The 18232-nt window shown below is 42.3% G+C and overlaps 1 protein-coding gene across 1 annotated transcript in view; it reads left to right on the top strand.

Moving 5' to 3' along the window:
- The window catches only part of LOC140191085 (uncharacterized), a 98007-nt gene that overhangs the window by 41610 nt on the left and 38165 nt on the right, over positions 1–18232 (top strand). Inside the window, exons 12-15 of the mRNA XM_072248161.1 lie at positions 11842–12000; positions 12650–12789; positions 14748–14902; positions 15802–15929. Of these exons, the coding sequence (XP_072104262.1) occupies positions 11842–12000; positions 12650–12789; positions 14748–14902; positions 15802–15929 (582 nt within the window). The remainder of the gene's footprint in view (positions 1–11841; positions 12001–12649; positions 12790–14747; positions 14903–15801; positions 15930–18232) is intronic.

Genomic DNA, 18232 nt, shown 5'->3' with positions numbered 1-18232 from the left:
TGCTTCTCTTGTGGGAAATCTTATAGAAATATATAAAATTATGAAAGTGATAGAGGCAGGGAATTTATTTCCACTGATAGGTGAGACTAGAACTAGGGGACATAGACTCAAGATTTGGGGAAGTAGATTTTGGACAGAGATGAGGAGAACTGCTTTTCCCAGAGGGTGGTGAATCTGTGGGATTCTCTGCCCAATGATGCAGAGGAGTCTACCTCAGTAAATGTATTTAAGACAAGGTTGGGTAGATTTTTGCATAGTAAGGGAATTAAGGCTTATGGGCAAAAGACAGGTAGGTGGAGATGAGTCCATGGCCAAATCAGCCATGATCTTACTGAATGGCAGAGCAGGTCAGATGTGCTAGTTGGCCTACTCTTGCTCCTATTTCTTATGTTCTTATGTGGGAAGGCAGAGAGTCCTCTAGCGCCCCTGTTGAGACACTATGTGATGTGAGAAGTGCATCGAGCTGCAGCTTCTAACAATCTGCATTCAGGAGTTGGAGCTGGAACTGGATGAACCCTGGGTCATTTGGGAGGCTGAGGGGGGTGATAGATAGGACATATAGAGAGGTAGTTACACGTTGTGCAGGACACAGGAGACTGGGTGACTGTCAGGAGGGGGAAAGGGGTTAAACAGCCAGTGCAGATTACCCCTGTGGCCATCTCCCTCAACAACAGGTATACCACTTTGGTTACTGTCGGGGTGGGAGAATGACCTGGCAGAGGAATGTCACAGCAGTCTGGTCTCTGGCACTGAGTTTGGCTCTGTGAGCCAGAAGGGAAGGGGAGGGGGGAAGAAGATGTGAGCTGGGGTGATAGGGTATTTGTTAGGGGAATAGAAAGGAGCTTCAGTGGATGAGAATGAGATTTCTGAATGGGAAGTTGCCTTCCAGGTGCTAGGACCGGGAACACCTTGGATTGAATCCTCAGCATTCTTAAATTGGAGGGTGAGCAGCCAGAGGGCATGGGCCATGTAGTGAGGGGAACAAACCGGAGAATCTGTGGATGTGAACGGGACACCCAGATGGAATGTTGCCTCCCAGGTGCCAGGGTCAGGGATGTCTTAGATCGCACCCACAACATTTTGGAGAGGGAGGGGGAGCCGCCAGATGTCTTGGTACATATGGGTACGAATGACATAGGAAGGAGAAGCACTGAGGTCCTGAAAAGAGAATTTAGAGAACTCGGTAGAAAGCTGAGAAGCAGGACCTCCTGGGTAGAAATTTCAGTGAGGGTGGAAACAGGAAGATTTAGCAGATAAATGTGTGGCTGAGAAGCTGGTGCAGGGGGCAGGGCTTCAGGTTCTAAGAAAATTGGGATCTCTTCTGGAGGAGGTATGACCTGTTCGAAAGTGACGGGTTGCACCTGAACCCGAGGGGGACCAATATTCTCACAGGCAGGTTTGTTAGAGCTGTTGGGAAGGGTTTAAACTAACTTGGCAGGGGGGTGGGAACCAGAGTGAAGGTACTCAGGATAGGACAGATGGTAAAAAAGTAAAGATAGCGTGCAGTCAGATTGTCAGGAAGAGCAGGCAAGTGATGGGACTTAGTTGCAGCCAATAGGCTGAGTATCAAATCATTAGGGATGCAGAATCAGAAAGGATAGCAAATATGGTACTCAAGGTGTTGTATCTAAATGCGTGTAATATAAGAGATAAGGTGGATGATCTTGTTGCAATATTGCAGATTGTCAGGTATGATGTTATGGCCATCACTGAATCATGGCTGAAGGATGGTTATAATTGGGAGATGAATGTCCAAGGTTACACATTATATTGGAGGGATAGGAAGGTAGGCAGAGGGGGTGGTGTGGCTCTACTGGTAAAGAATGGCATCAAATCAGTAGAAAGATGTGACACAGGATCGGAAGATGTTGAATCCTTGTGGGTTGAGTTAAGAAATTTCAAGGGTAAAAGGACGTTGATGGCATTTATATACAGGCCTCCCAACACTGGCTGGGAGGTGGACCACAGGTTACAACAGGAAATAGAAAAGGCGAGTCAAAAGGGCAATGTTATGGTAGTCATGCGAGATTTTAACATGCAGATCGCTTGGGGAAATTAGGTTGGTAATAGACAGTACTCCAACGTGCCCATACAAAAAGATCTTTAATGAGAACATTAAATGAGAGGAAACTGAAGTTCCTGGGCTATGTCATCAGAAAGGGAGAAATAGAATGTCTTACGTTACAAGGCCGTATGCCTGGGAAACGTGGAAGGGGAAGGCAAAGAAGAAAATATATGGACACTGTGAAAGAATGAACACATCTAAGTGTGCAAGATATCATTGATGTTGCATGGGATCTTTTGATGTAGAAAGCCATGATCGCCCAAGCATGTAACACGCAAGGCACATGAAGAAGAATAGATCTCAAGAGAGTAAGTTTGTTGACTGCCTAAGTGATAGCTTTTTAGAGCAGTTTGTCATTGAGCCTACTAGGGTATCAGCTATTTTTCGGCTGTCCATGGATTTTCGATGTTGACTGAGGCCTGGGCAAGGTTGTATGGAAGACCGGCAGTTGCCGATGCTGCAAGTCTCCCCTCTCCGCGCCACCGATGTTGTCCAAGGGAAGGGCACTAGGACCCATACAGCTTGGCACTGGTGTCGTCGCAGAGCAGTGTGTGGTTAAGTGCCTTGCTCAAGGACACAACACACTGCCTCAGCTGAGGCTCGAACTAGCGACCTTCAGATCACTAGACCGGCACCTTAACCACTTGGCCATGTGCCACTATCAGCTATACTGGTATTATATAATGAACTGGAGGCGATTATGGAGCTTAAGGTGAAAGAACCCTTAGGAACCAGTGATCGCAATACGATTGTGTTCAATTTGAAATTTGATGGGGAGAAAGTAAAGTCTGAAGTAGCAGTATTTCAGTGGAGTAAGGAAAATTTCAATGGTATCAGAGAGGAGTGGGCCAAAGTAAATTGGAAGGAGCTGCTGGCAGGGATGTCAACAGAGTAGCAATGGCATACGTTTCTGGGGAAAGTAAGGAAGGTGAAGGATGTGTGTATTCCAAAAATGAAGAAATACTCAAATGGTAAAATAGTACAACAGTGGCTGACAAGGGAAGTCAAAGCTATTGTAAAAGCAAAAGAAAGGTCATACAGCAAAGCAAAAATCAGTGGGAAGATAGATATTGGGAAGGTTTTAAAAACCTACAGAGAGCAAATAAAAAAATCTTTAGAAGGGAAAAGATGAAATATGAAAGCACCCTGGCAAATAATATCAAAGTGGATAGTAAAAGTTTTTTCAAGTATGTTAAAAATAAAAGAGAAATGAGAGTTGGTATAGGACTGCTAGAAAATGAGGCAGGGGAAATAATAACGGGGGACGAGGAGATGGCTGATGAACTAAATGAGTGTTTTGTGTCAGTCTTCACTGTGGAAGACACTTACAGTAAGACACTAATAGAATGCCTGATGTTGTAGTGTGTGAAGAAAGAGAAGTGGGTGCAGTTACTGTTACAAGGGAGAAGGTGCTCAAAAAGCTGAAAGACCTAAAGGTACATAAGTCACCTGGACCAGAAGAACTGCACGCTAGGGTTCTGAAAGAGGTAGAGTTAGAAATTGTGGTGGCATTAGAAATGATCTTTCTAAAATGATTGGACTCTGGCATGGTGCCAAAGGACTGGAAAATTGCAAAAAATGTCACTTCATTCTTTAAGAAAGGAGGAAGGCAGCAGAAAGGAAATTATAGACCAGTTAGGCTGACCTCAGTGGTTGGGAAGATGTTAGAGTAAATTGTTAAGGATGAGGTGATGGAGTACTTGGTGACACAGGACAAGATAGTACAAAATCAGCATGGTTTCCTTCAGGGAAAATCCAGCCTGATGAACAAATTGGAATTCCTTGAGGAGATTACAAGTAGGATAGATAAAGAGGATGTAGTGGATGTTGTATATTTGGACTTTCAGAAGGTCTTTGAAAGGGTGCCACACATGAGATCACCTACCAGTTAAGAGTCCATGGTTTACAGAAGGTTACTAACATGGTTAGTGCATTGGCTGATTGGTAAGAGGCAGTGGTTGGGAATAAAAGGATCCTTTTCTGGTCGGCTGCCAGTGACTAGTGGTGTTCCGCAGGGATTTGTGTTGGGACCACTTCTTTTTATGCTGTATATAAATGATTTAGATGATGGAATTGATGACAAGTTGCAGATGATATAAAGATTGGTGGAGGGGCAGTTAGTGTTGAGGAAACAGGTAGGATGCAGAAGGACTCAGATGAGGGGGATGGGCAAGAAAGTGGCAAATGAAATACGATGTTGGAAAATGCATAGTCAGGCACTTTGGTAGTGGAAATAAATGTGTGGACTATCTTCTAAATGGGGAGAAAATCCAAGAATCCGAGATGCAGAGGGACTTGGGAGTCCTTGTGCAGAACATCCTGAAGGTTAACTTGCAGTTTGAGTCAGTGATGAGGAAGGCAAATGCCTTAGAAATCATAGAAAAACTACGGCACAGAAACAGGCCTTTTGGCCCTTCTTGGCTGTGCCGAACTATTTTCTGCTTAGTCCCACTGACCTGCACACGGACTATATCCCTCCATACACCTCCCATCCGTGTATCTGTCCAATTTATTCTTAAGTGTTAAAAAAGAACCCGCATTTACCACCTCGTCTGGCAGCTCATTCCACACTCCCACCACTCTCTGTGTGAAGAAGCCCCCACTAATGTTCCCTTTAAACTTTTCCCCCCTCAACCTTAATCCATGTCCTCTGGTTTTTTTCTCCCCTTGCCTCAGTGGAAAAAGCCTGCTTGCATTCACTCTATCTATACCCATCATAATTTTATATACCTCTATCAAATCTCCCCTCATTCTTCTATGCTCCAGGGAATAAAGTCCTAACCTATTCAACCTTTCTCTGTAACTGAGTTTCTCAAGTCCTGGCAACATCCTTGTAAACCTTCTCTGCACTCTTTCAGCCTTATTAATATCCTTCCTGTAATTTGATGACCAAAACTGAACACAATACTCCAGATTTGGCCTCACCAATGCCTTATACAACCTCATCATAACATTCCAGCTCTTATACTTAATACTTTGATTAGTAAAGGCCAATGTACCAAAAGATCTCTTTACGACCCTATCTACCTGTGACGCCACTTTTAGGGAATGTTGTATCTGTATTCCCAGATCCCTTTGTTCTACTGCACTCCTCAGTGCCTTACCATTTACCCTGTATGTTCTACCCTGGTTTGTCCTTCCAAAGTGCAATACTTTACACTTGTCCATTTTAAAATCCATCTGCCATTTTTCAGTCCATTTTTCCAGCTGGCCCAAGTCCCTCTGCAGGCTCTGAAAACCTTCCTCACTGTCGACTACACCTCCAATCTTTGTATCATCAGCAAATTTGCTGATCCAATTTACCACATTATCATCCAGATCATTGATATAGATGACAAATAACAATGGACCCAGCACTGATCCCTGTGGCACACCACTAGTCACAGGCCTCCACTCTGAGAAGCAATTCTCTACTACCGCTCTTTGGCTTCTTCCATTGAGCCAATGTCTAATCCAATTTACCACCTTTCCATGTACACCTAGTGACTGAATTTTCCAAACTAACCTCCCATGCGGGACCTTGTCAAAGGCGTTACTGAAGTCCATGTAGACAACATCCACTGCCTTCCCTTCATCCACTTTCCTGCTAACCTCCTCGAAAAACTCCCAACAGATTGGTCAAACATGACCTACCACACACAAGGCCATGTTGACTCTCCCTAATAAGTCCCTGTCTATCCAAATGCTTGTAGATTCTGTCTCTTTATTACTTCCTCCAATAACTTACCCACTACCAACGTCAAACTTACCGGCCTGTAATTTCCCGGGTTACTTTTTGATCCTTTTTTAAACAACAGAACAACATGAGCCACTCTCCAATCCTCCAGCACCTCACCCGTAGACACCGACATTTTAAATATATCTGCCAGGGCCCCTGCAATTTCAACAGTAGTCTCGTTCAAGGTCCGAGGGAATACCTTGTCAGGTCCTGGGGACTTATCCAGTTTAATTTGCCATTTTAGCATTCATTTCAAGGTCTAGAATACAAGTGGAAGGATGTGATGCTGAGGCTTTATAAGGCACTGGTGAGGCCTCACCTTGAGTATTGTGAATAGTCTTGGGCCCCTCATTTTAAAAAAGATGTGCCGGCATTGGAGAGGGTCCAGAGGAGGTTCACAAGGATGATTCCAGGAATTAAAGGGTTATCATACGAGGAATGTTTGATGGCTCTGAGTCTGTACCTGCTGGAATTCAGAAGGATGGGGGGGCGGTGGATCTCATTGAAACCTTTCGAATGTTGAAAGGCCTAGACAGAGTAGATGTGAAAGGATGTTTCCCATGGTGGGGGAGTCTTGGACAAGAGGGCACAGCATGAGGATAGAGGGGTGCCTTTTCAAAACAGAGCTGTGGAGAAATTTCTCTAGCCAAAGGGTGGTGAATTTGTGGAAATTGTTGCCACATGTGGCTGTGGAGGCCAGGTCATTGGGTGTATTTAAGGCAGAGATTGATAGTTCTTGATTGGACATGGCATCAAAGGTTATGGGGAGAAGGCCAGGAACTGGGGTTGAGGAGATTTAAAAAAACAGGATCAGCCATGATTGAATGGCAGAGCAAACTTGATGGGCCAGATGGCCTAATTCTGCTGTACCTCTTATGGTGTTATGGTCTTATGTAGGTACCAATGGCATAGGTAGGAAGAGTGATGAGGTTCTGCAAAATGAGTTCAGGGAATTAGGTGCTTCGTCAATAGTTGTGATTTCAGGATTGCTACCTGGCAAGCTGCTAGCGAGGCCAGAAGTAGGAAGATCATACAGTTTAACACGTGGCTAAGGAGTTGGTGTAGAAGGGAGGTCGTCTGATTTTTGGATCAGCGAATGTGGGACCTATACAGGTTTTCACTTGAACTGGAGGTGGACTAATATCCTAGTGGGAAGGTTTGCTGGTGCTGCATGGCAGGGATTAAACTAAACTTGCAGGGGGATGGGAATCAGAATGCCAGAACAGATAGTGAATAGGTTGTGGAGACAGACAAAGTCAGGAATTAAAAGGTTGAGTATGGTGAGACTAGTATTCTGAGTTGTATATATTTTAATGCAAGAAGTATTGTAGGAAAAGCAGATGAGCGCTGAGCATGAATCAACACATGGAATTATGGTATGGTTGCCATTAGTGAGATTTGATTGCAGGAGGGAAAGGACTCGCAGCTCATTATTGCGGGGTTGCATTCCTTTAGACGCGACAGAGAGGGAGGATTTAAAGAGATGGTGTTACTCTTCAGGAATGACTGGAGAGCTTCACTCGTGAAGCCTTGAGTGGAACTGAGGAATAAGAAACATATGACCATATTAATGGGCTATATTACCGACCACCCACAGTCCGCAGGATTTAGAGGAACAAATTTGTAGAGAGATCACAGGCTGTTGCAGAAACATAGCATGTGATTTAATTTTGTACATGCAATGCCCTCATTAATATTTTTACTGCAATGCCATAGGTATTTCATTTTAGCAGTTCGGTGAGAGCAGTCTGTTTGTTTTTCGCAAGTTTGGGTTTGAGCTAAAGATAAGGAGCACTTTTGTCCAACTTAGGAATGTTGTGTCAGAGAATTCTGGGTGGAGAGGTTTCTGGTGACAGACACTGGTGCAGTTTGAGGTCTATTTGGCATGAACTGGGAGAAAGCAGGAGGAAGGTGGCTGAGAATGGCATCCCTGTTGCAGAAGGTGCTTTGTGCAGACGAAGGGCTTCAAGGAGGAAGGACCAATACTCCCATTTGTTCGATATGGCATTCATGCAACATTCGGAAGGTGGTGTGTGCTTTCATGCAGACCGTGGGTCCAGTGCGTGAGTTAAAGACAACTTCAAAATGAGCTCCAACTTGTGTGTACATTTGCACTGGGTTAATTGTAATGGGTTCTTTTTATTTTTTTATTTTCTTTTTCCTACTTACTGTTTGATAAAGCTGAAATTTGTAAATGTACTTCCTTTATGATTGTATGCGATGTACAATCTGTTATTTCTTGCTGACGGGTAATTGCAAGTGGGCAGCATTTACACAGTATTCGATCAGATTGGGGTGCGGGTAGTTGAAACATCCTGGCTCTCCTGCTCTGGTGGGACCCAAGTCATACTGACCCTAGTTGTACAGAGCTTGAGCAAGGTGGTTTTCTCACTGCTGCATCCGTTCGCTTGTTAGTGAGGGGCCAACCAGCCATGTTTTTGGAGAACGCTTGGTAAAAATACATATTGACTGGGAGTCTCATACTGTAAAAGGGTTAGATAAGATAGAGTTTGTCAAATCTGTTCAGGAGAGTTTCCTTAATCAGTTTATTGCATTCCCAGTGAGAAACCACGTGATGCTTGGTTTACTATTGGGGAATGAGATGGGGACCACTTTGTATCTAGTATCATGGTGTCATTGATTTCAAAGTAAGTATGGTCTGGTCCGCGGGTTGAGATTCTAAATTGGAGAAAGGCCAATTTTGATGGTATCAGAAAGGGTGTGGGAATGTGGATTGGGACAGGCTGTTTTCTGGCAAAAGTGTACTTGGTAAGTGGGAGGTCTTCCAAAGTGAAATTTTGAGGGTTCTTTAATTACATTATACAATTGAGTATTTCATTTTTGCTGTTTAAAATAAAAGATCAGTTGATTAAGCTAGTTCAAACTTGTTGAATTAACCAATAGGATTTGTCTTTATTTTTGAGAGAGTGCAGGAAAAAGAATGGGGAGCAATTTTTTTTCTACAGAGAGCAGGGGATCAAAGGAGGAGAAAGAAAGAAAATGGAAATAGACAACAAATATGGTGGAAATGAAGGATAAATACTGATGTCAGAGAATCCTCATTCAGATTTTGGCCTCACATAGAATGTGCAGATAATTTTTAGTTAGTTAGTTACCAGTTGACCTTGGAGAATATTGGTCTCATTGTACCTGGTTATTGCATGGAATGTTTTTGGCTTAGACTGGTTCTTCAGTGCAGAACCATTTCGGTACCATGAGTAAACGAAGTGAAGCAAACTAGATTGATTATGTAACAATGAACTCCAAAGATTATGTGAACAATATAGACTAAAATATATATGAGGGGTGATTGATAAGTTCGTGGCCTAAGGTAGACGGCGTCAATTTTAGAAAACCTAGCACATTTATTTTTCCTATATTTACACACACAGTCCAGCAGTCGCGGAACATACAGATCCCTTCTTCGTAGAGTCAGCATCTTGGACCTCCAGAAAGTGGTCTACAGCAGGGGTGATTGATAAATTTGTGGCCTAAGGTAGAAGGAGATGAGTTATTAACTTAAAACTTTCTGCATTTTCACTCAGAGTTGAACTGCACGTGCATGTAACGAGAGCAGAATAACTCATCTCCTTCTACTTTAGGCCACAAACTTATCAATCACCTCTGCTATGGACTACCTGGAGCTCCAAGATGCTCTTGTTACATGCACGTGCAGTTCAAATCTTTGAGTGATAATGCATAAAGTTTGAAGTTAATAACTCATCTCCTTCTACCTTAGACCATGAACTTATCAATCACCCCTGCTGTGGACCACTTCTACAAAGAAGGGATCCGTATGCTCCACGATCGCTGGACTAAGTGCGTACATGTAGGAGGGGACTATGTTGAAAAATAAATATGCTAGGTTTTCTAAAATTGACTCCTTCTACCTTAGGCCACAAACTTATCAATCACCCCTCGTATATTAAACTATAACAAACAAAATAAAGAAAATATATATAGAATGGGCTCTTTTCTTTATTTTGTTTGTTATAGTTTAAGATACGATTTTGATCTAAGTTTATATTGGTGTGAACTAAATTATTGCTTCCTGGTGAACAGTAAAGTTGCATGGGTATTCATACGAATAACAGTCATACTTTTCCTTAAAGGAACATTCAGACTTTTAACTTCACCCTTTCCCGCTCCCAATTTCACCTATCACCTACCACCTTGTATTTCTTCCTCCCCTCCCCCAACCTTCTTAACCTAACTTCTCATTTTTTTCCAGTCCTGATGAAGGGTCTCAGCCCAAAATGTCGACTGTTTACTCTGTTTCATAGATGCTGCCTGGCCTGCTGTACTCTGTGCAGTTGGTCTTGTTACATACCTCAAGGAGATCTTGTGACTTCCTTGTGAGAATGATGTAATGGTCTTTTGGAGGTCACCTGATGTAATTTTCCCGCCGATGTGAGGTCACGTGATGACATGTTCACCACGGGTATAAAAGGGAAGACCTCTGGTGACGCAGTTAGTTTTCCAGCTAGAACGTTCATCAGTGTCCCCATTCCATTGTGTATTTGTTTTATGACGCAGTTTCATTTTTAAAATGGAGTGTTACGTTCTGTTGCAAGGTATAATAGTGCTGGACTGGCAATTTCTGCTAGATTTGTTGATGTACCTTTTCAGTAGTATTGGAGAGTGAAAACTTTATCGAAGTACAGGACCTGAAGGATTAAGAGAAGTTGGTATTGTTCGGCAGTTTAATAAAGGATCGACCTTATTGAGTCTTCGTTGAAGAAGTAGCAACCTGCATCGAAGATAACTCCTGCCAAAAGAGCAAGGTAGTTCATGCAGGATTTGCTCTCTAGAAATTAAGATCAGTTGTTTTAAGCCGTTTATTTCCTTCATCGTGTATCCTTTGGACAGAACCAGCAGGAAAGTCGTGTCTATGAAGAAATCCTTCTCCAGAGAAGTCTCTCCCAATTGAATGTATAAATCTGTTGGACTTTCGAATTTACCATTTTAAGAACTGTGTTTGACTTTACCGCTGTAAGAACTGTTTTCGCATTTATCACTTTAAGAACCAGTACGAAGTGACGGTTTGTTGAACGGCTGCATAGTGGTTAACTTCCGGTTAAGGTTTTCATTTGGTTTTTTATTGTTTATCCGTGTTTAATAAATGTTTGGTTGTTTTTATATAACCTGACTTGATTGATGTTTATTGTTGCCGGTTACGTAACAGTCTAAACACTCTTCACAAGTCAGACGTGGTCTTACCCAAAAGCCGTTGTTCCCTATTAACTCTCTCTTCCTGCCTAATGCTCTTGTAATTTGTCCTGTTGTCATTTAATACACTCCCGCAAAGTCCATACTATCCTTATCTATAACTATCTTGAAACTTAAGGAGTTGTGGTCAACACCAGGTCCAGTACAGTCCCTACTCTTGTTGGATTATCTACATATTGGTTTAAGAAACCCTCCTAGATGCACCTAACAAATGTTTCCCCATCTAAACCACTTGCACGAAGAAAGGCCAGTTTCTGTTAGGGAATCTGAATTCTCCCATGACAACAGTCCTATTGTTTTTACACTTTTACTTAACCTACCAGCATATCTGTCCTCAATGCCCCAGTGGCTCTGTTTGGGGGGTGGGGGTCTGTTGTACAATCCCATCAGAGTGAATGCACCCTTCCTATTTTTGAATTCTCCCCATATAGATTCAATGGATGAGCCTTCTATTATATACTCTCTGAGTGAAGCTGAAAGATTGTCCCTCATTAGTAGTGTAACTCCCCCACCTCTTTTACCTCCCTCTCTATCTTTTTTAAAACATCGAGACCCTGGGATATTAAAAACCCATTTCTGTTCCTTTCTTAACCAAGTCTCTGTAATAGCCACAACATCGTAGTTTCATGACCTAAGTTCATCATACTCGTATTTTTATTTTTATTTTTATTTTAAATTAAAGGTGTCAAGCTAAAAATATTCAAGAAATGCTAAACAGAATATATAAGATGTTAATTTTATGTTCACTACTCGCAGTTAGGCTCATTGTTCTAATTATTCTCAATTATATATTTACTTGTCTTTTAATCTGCTGAATGTTATTTGGTAGGTGCAAGCACTGAAAGAATATATTGAAGCAGAGAAGGGCACCAGCTTCCCTGCTGCTTGTCAAAAGCTGATATATGCTGGAAAGATTTTAAGTAATGATGACCAACTCAAGCAGTACAAGATCGATGAGAAGAACTTCATTGTTGTTATGGTAACAAAGGTGTGCAATATTTTTGGTAATACAGTGGTTCCCTTTTCTATTTTAAGCCTTGTTGGGAGTAACATCTCCTGGGAGTCTTAAGCAGAATTCCAAAATAATTATTTCCCAGTTCACTGATTTGCTGCATGAATAGAGCAATCTGTCTTTCAAATTTAAATTCAAGTCCAACATGGGAGACCTGCGGGGCCATATCATCTGAGCAATACCATTCCCGTGATGGAACAGTCTTGATCAGCACCTCCAAAAATCCCTGAACTCTGTGTCCTCAGAACACTTATAAGGAGGAAGAACTATCGGTTTCCATTCTGACAACACAGCTCTCTAAGGTGTTCGTACCTGTATTCCAATCTGGGGAATTTATTGTTCAGATAAGGTTAATTAGCAAAGTGATTGAAACATTGCTGTAAAATTTGAAATTTGAGGTCCTAGCCAATATATCTATGTTTATTTACTGCTTTGAAATCTTTCATATGGTTTTTTGCATTTGTGGAGGTGGAGTTTGTGGTTGGGAACTAATCAAAATTTGTGTTTCCTTTTATTTTCACAATCACATTATGCTAAAATAATTGATTCTCATATATCACAATGTGTAATGGTTTATAATTCAGTGGTCAATTAGAAGACATATTCCTTTTTCCAAAATCTGCAGCCTAAAGCTGCCTCCACAGAAGTGGGATCTGTTTCTTCAGTTGGGCCGTCATCCACCCTGTCCCAGTCAGAGGGAGACAAGCAGAATACAGATGAAGGAAGTCAAGCCCAAACTGATACCACCTCTGCAGCAATATCCAGGTATAAGAGATTTAAAAAATCAAACCCATGTCTCTTGGCTTCTTTGAGGAACCAAGAGAAGTACCTAACTTTGTCCTTTATATTAAGTGGTAGACAATATCCTTTGTTTGTTGTATTATGCGGGTCCCTCTAAGCTTACCTTTCATCATCTCTTATGAATCATTCATTTTATGATTGGAGATGGTGTATTCCTTGCTACACTGCAATGTCCGTTGGTTCCTTGGTTAAGGCACAATCATATCATTCCCAGCCTTAGATTGGCATTGGTGGGATTGTATAGATGGTACATTACGCTGGCCTGTGAGAAGGGGGAGCAGAAAAAGATAAAAATTAGCTTTAATTGTCATACGTACATTGAAACTTTGAGACACAGAATGAAATGTGTCATTTGTGTCAATTACACAGTCCATGGATGTGCTTGGGGGCAAGTGTCACCATGCTTCTGGCATTAATGTAGCAAACCCACAACTCACTAACCCCAACCTGTACACCTTTGGAATGTGGGAGGAATTTGGAGAACCCAGAGGAAACCCAGCGGTAACAGGGAGAATGTGCAAACACCTTACAGACACTGGGGGGATGGGGGTGGAATTAAACTCAATTGCTGGCGCCTTACAGTATTATGCTAACTGCTATTCTGTTTGCCTCAGTGAGTTTCCAGTTACTGATCACAGTTTCACAGTTCCCAACAGAAAGCAAGTGACAGGCAAATGAAGCAACTTGTGACTGAAATCAGGTTCCAGCGTTAATTGTCCTTAGAGCATGTCAGATTTGTTAAATTTGGTTTCAGTTTAAAGTAAAATGGGGAATTTAAGCTTGTATCAGTAGAAAGAAAGCAGATATAAAGCTACACACATCAAAGTTGCTGGTGAACGCAGCAGGCCAGACAGCATCTGTAGGAAGAGGTACAGTTGATGTTTCAGGCCTTAAAGTTTGCAGAGAAGACAATCTGCTTTCCTTGACTATACATGACTTTAGTACCTCTCTGATATAGCTTACTGTCAGCTATTTCTGCGTTAGCTTACCTGAGTCATTTCTGAGTTATCTCAGATAGCCCATCTTTTGAAATATATTGATCTTTGCAGTGAATGTCAGTTTTGCTTGCCTTTTATTTTTATAAAAGAATATTCATTTTTATAAAAGAAAGTTCCAATTCTGGGAACGGGTGTATGGGAATCAACTCTCTGCAGTTCCTCTCCAAATTCTGGCTCTGTGATTGCAGTAACAACATTTTCCCATGGTGGAAATGGCTAATATGAGAGGGCATAATTTTAAGGTGATTGGAGGAAAGTATATGTGAGGGGGGATGTCAGAGGTAAGTCCTTTACACAGAGAGTGGTGGGTGCATAGAGCACACTGACAGGGGTGGTGATAGAAGCAGATACGTTAGGGACATATAAGAAGCTCTTATATGGATGGTAGAAAAATGGACTATGCAGGACAGGGGTCCCCAACCTGTTTTGCACCGTGGACCGGTTTAATATTGACAATATTCTTGCGGACTGGCCGACGGGTTGGGGGGGGCGCGGGTGTTCAAGTTCAACAGTGCGTGACAGGGAATGGGGAAAGGTGCAACTGCCTCATATCGCTTCTTATCGCCAAGTCATATCGTTTCCTCGCGGCCTGGTAGCGCATCTTTGCGGCCTGGTACCGGTCTGCAGCCCGGTGGTTGGGGACCACTGATGTAGGAGGGAAGGCTTAGATTATCCTACAGTAGGTTAAAAGGTTGGCACAACATTGTGGGCCGAAGGGCCTGTAGTGTTCTAAAATTTTAGACAGACAAAGTATATCATCAGGTTGACAAAAGCAGATATTGTACTGACAGTGCACAGCATCAACTAATGTACATTGATGTGCAGGAGTCAGAACCAAACATGAAATAATATTAGTTAACTTTTAGGACATTTGAATATATTTAAAAGTACTGGTTTAAGATGCAATTAAATTTGTATTCACAGTTCAATGCCGCATTCTGGCAGTGACATGCTCTCTGCCCCACCAGTCAGTGATCTACTCCCTGCACAAGCATCAGTGATTGATTTACTCTCAGAACCTAGTTTTCAGAGTGAAGCATTTGAGGATCTGCCCCATGACAATGATATTATGCCATCAGGTCAGTAAACTCATAGTTAGTATTTCATAAACATGGAGAAAGGGTGTGGGAATGGATTAAGAAACTGATATGCAAATAGCTTAGTGAAGATTTCCCTATTATTAATTTATGATTTGCTGTGCCATGCAAAGTCATTTGTAATAGTTGTAAAAGAGCTTCACACACAAGTTCTGGAGGAACTCGGTCAGGCAGCATCTATGGAGAGGAATAAACAGTTGATGGTTTGGGTCAGGATTTGAAAAGGAGGAGCAGAAGCCAGAATAAGAAGGTTGGGGGAGGGGGAGGAGTACGTTGGAAGGTGATAGATGAGACTAGGTGGAGGGGGGAATGAAGTGAGAAGCTGGGGGGGTGGGTGGGTGATAGATTCAAAAGGTAAAAGGTTGTAGAAGAAGGAACCTTGATAACAAAGGAGAGTGGATCATGAGAGAAAGGGAAGCAAGAGGGGCACCAGAGTGAGGTGTTAGGCAAATGAGTGAAATGTTAGGAGGGAGATCGATGGAGAGGGATGAATGGACAAGGCTATAAAAGAGCGGTGAGGTGGTGACACAAGGAATGTTTGTAGGAGTGATTCCCTGATCTTTTCAGTATTATTAATGGCAGAGAATTAATGCCGCATTTTCTCAAATAAGGTGCTGTGTAGAGACTGTTTGTTACCGCTCTCTGTTTCTCATCTACTTACTTTGGTAACATTATTAAATCAGTACTACCTGTGTGATGTTGTGGGTGCAATTCTTAAATGTGTAATCTTACAATATATTTTGAACAATGTGTTTCCTTTAGTAGTTGTTGCTGTCAGTAGTGATACTGAAAGGTGTAATTTTGGCAGTGATCGGCAGTACACCCCAGAAAACTATTTATATTCTTAAGTGTCTAATTGGCTTATTCTTTCCTCTTCACAGAGAGGAATGCAGCTTATGAGACAATGGTGTCTGAAATTATGTCAATGGGTTATGATCGTGAAGAGGTGGTGGCAGCATTAAGGACAAGCTTCAATAATCCACACAGGGCGGTGGAATACCTGCTGACGGTAAGGGCTGTGGGTGTGTTAGAGTATCTGACTGTGTGTGTGCATGTGCTGGATGTTGCTCAACCTTAATCAATGCAGCTTTATCTGATTGTTCCAGGTAAAGCAATGCATGTCACGTGTAGCTCAGAAAGGAGCACCTTCACTTGTGTCAGAAACCTGGCTAAATAGTATCTCATTGTTGAATGTGCTGACGATGCTTTAGATGTAATGTTAAACTAAGGCCTTGCCTGTTCTGTCCCAGAGTTGCAAAATTAAAGATTTAGTGTCTTGATTAATACATGTTCCTCAACCAATGCCAAAATCATATGACCGAATCATTGCCGCATTGCCTGAAGCAAATTGTCTGCTGTACTTTCTATATTGCAAGACTTTTTTTAACTGAAAGATGTCAGTCAAACTACTATTTTCTGGATAGTACAATGTTTTAAAGGTATTTTTTCAGGATCTGGACATTGTTGACAAAGCTAACATTTCTTGCCCATCACTAATTGTGCTTGAGGAGTGGTAGTGAGCTGGAGATCTTCATGTGAAGATACTTCCATGGTGGTGTTAAGTGATGGTGTAGAGCAGACTTACCAGGGTGCTGCCTGGAATAAAGAGAGCCTGTTTTATAAAGATAAGGTAGGACTCTTCTTTGGGTGAAGAAAGATGAGAGGTGACTTTATAGAGCTGTAAAAGATAATGAGGCATAGACAGAGTGGTCAGCCATTGCCTTTTTCTGAGGGTAAAATGGCTAATACAAAATGGCATAACTTTAAGCTGACTCGAGGAAAGTATAAAGGAGATTCAGAAGTAGTTTTTAACTCAGAGTTGTGGGTGCATAGAATGCGGTGCCAGGGGTGGCGGATACATTAGGGACATTTAAGAAACTCTTAGGGAGACACGTAGATTATAGAAAAGTGGAGGGCTATGTGGAAGGGAGTGGTTAGACTGATCTTAGAGTAGGTTAAAAGAACAGCATAACATAGTGGGTCAAAGGGGATCCACTGTGCTGTAATGTTCTATGTCATGTGTTCTATGTGAAGGTATCTCCATGGCGGTGTTAAGTGGGGAATGATGGGATTTGGAACTAATGAAAATGCAATGGTGATATATTTTTAAGTTAGGACAATGTGCAGCCTCTGCTTTGTGATAGAAATCATGGGTTTATGAGGTACATACATAGACAAGTAGCCAAGACACATCTTGTACCTGAAAACCCGAGGCAAATAATTGTAATCCATTTTGTAGGTGGTACAGATTAGTCTGTATGACCAAGGAGTTACACTGTAGAACTGCTGCCTCACGGCTCCAGAGATCTAAATGGAATCCTGATCCATGGTGCTTTCTGTGTGGGGTTTGCCCTTTTCTCGCTGTTACCATCAGGTAGGAGGTACAGAAGCCTGAAGGCACACACTCAGCGATTCAGGAACAGCCTCTTCCCCTCTGTCATCCGATTCCTAAATGGACATTGAACCTTTGGACACTTCCTCCATTTTTTAATATATAGTATTTCTGTTTTTTTGTACGATTTTTAATCTATTCAATATATGTATACTGTAATTGATTTACATATTTATTATTGTTATTATTTTATTTTGTTTTTTTTCTTCTATTTTAGGTATTGCATTGAACTGCTGCTGATAAATTAACAAATTTCATGTCACATGCCAGTGATAATAAACCTTGATTCTGATCTTCTCCCTGTGACCGTGTAGATTTCTTCCGCGTACGCAGGTTTCATCCCACAACCCAGACTTATGGGTTTGGAGGTTAATTGACCCATTGTCAGTTGCCCCAAGTGTACAGATGAGTGGTTGAGCAACAGACACAAAATGCTGGAGAAACTCAGCAGACCAGGCAGCACCTAGGAAAAGAGTACATTGGACATTTCGGGCTGACAGGACTGGAGAGAAAGGCTGAGGAGTAGATTTAAAAGGAGAGGAGAGGGGAGAGAGAAACACAAGGTGATAGGTGAAACCCGAAGGGGGGAGGATGAAGTAAAGAGCTGGGAAGTTGATTGGTGAAAGAGACAGAAGGCCATGGAAGAAAGAAAAGGGGGGGGGGCACCAGAGCGAGGCAATGGGCGGGTGAGGAGATCAGGTGAGAGAGGGAAAAGTGGATGGGAAATGGCGAAGGGGAGGGGGGTGGGGGGCATTACCGTAAGTTTGACCATCCCTCTCCGACCTTCCCCTGTTTGAGGCAGAACGTTCTGTCTTCAGTAAGGGCCTCACCTTTTTCCCCCTGCTCCCACATCTCAGCGAGTTCTGGGCCTGCCAGGTGCTGAGCTCTTCTTCCGCTGCCTCTGTCTCTGAGCCTATTTC

This window comes from Mobula birostris, chromosome 32 (assembly GCF_030028105.1).
Source record: "Mobula birostris isolate sMobBir1 chromosome 32, sMobBir1.hap1, whole genome shotgun sequence".
Taxonomy (NCBI): Eukaryota; Metazoa; Chordata; class Chondrichthyes; order Myliobatiformes; family Myliobatidae; genus Mobula; species Mobula birostris.
The sequence above is the reverse complement of the archived record's forward strand: the minus strand, read 5'-3'. Positions and strand labels throughout refer to the sequence as shown.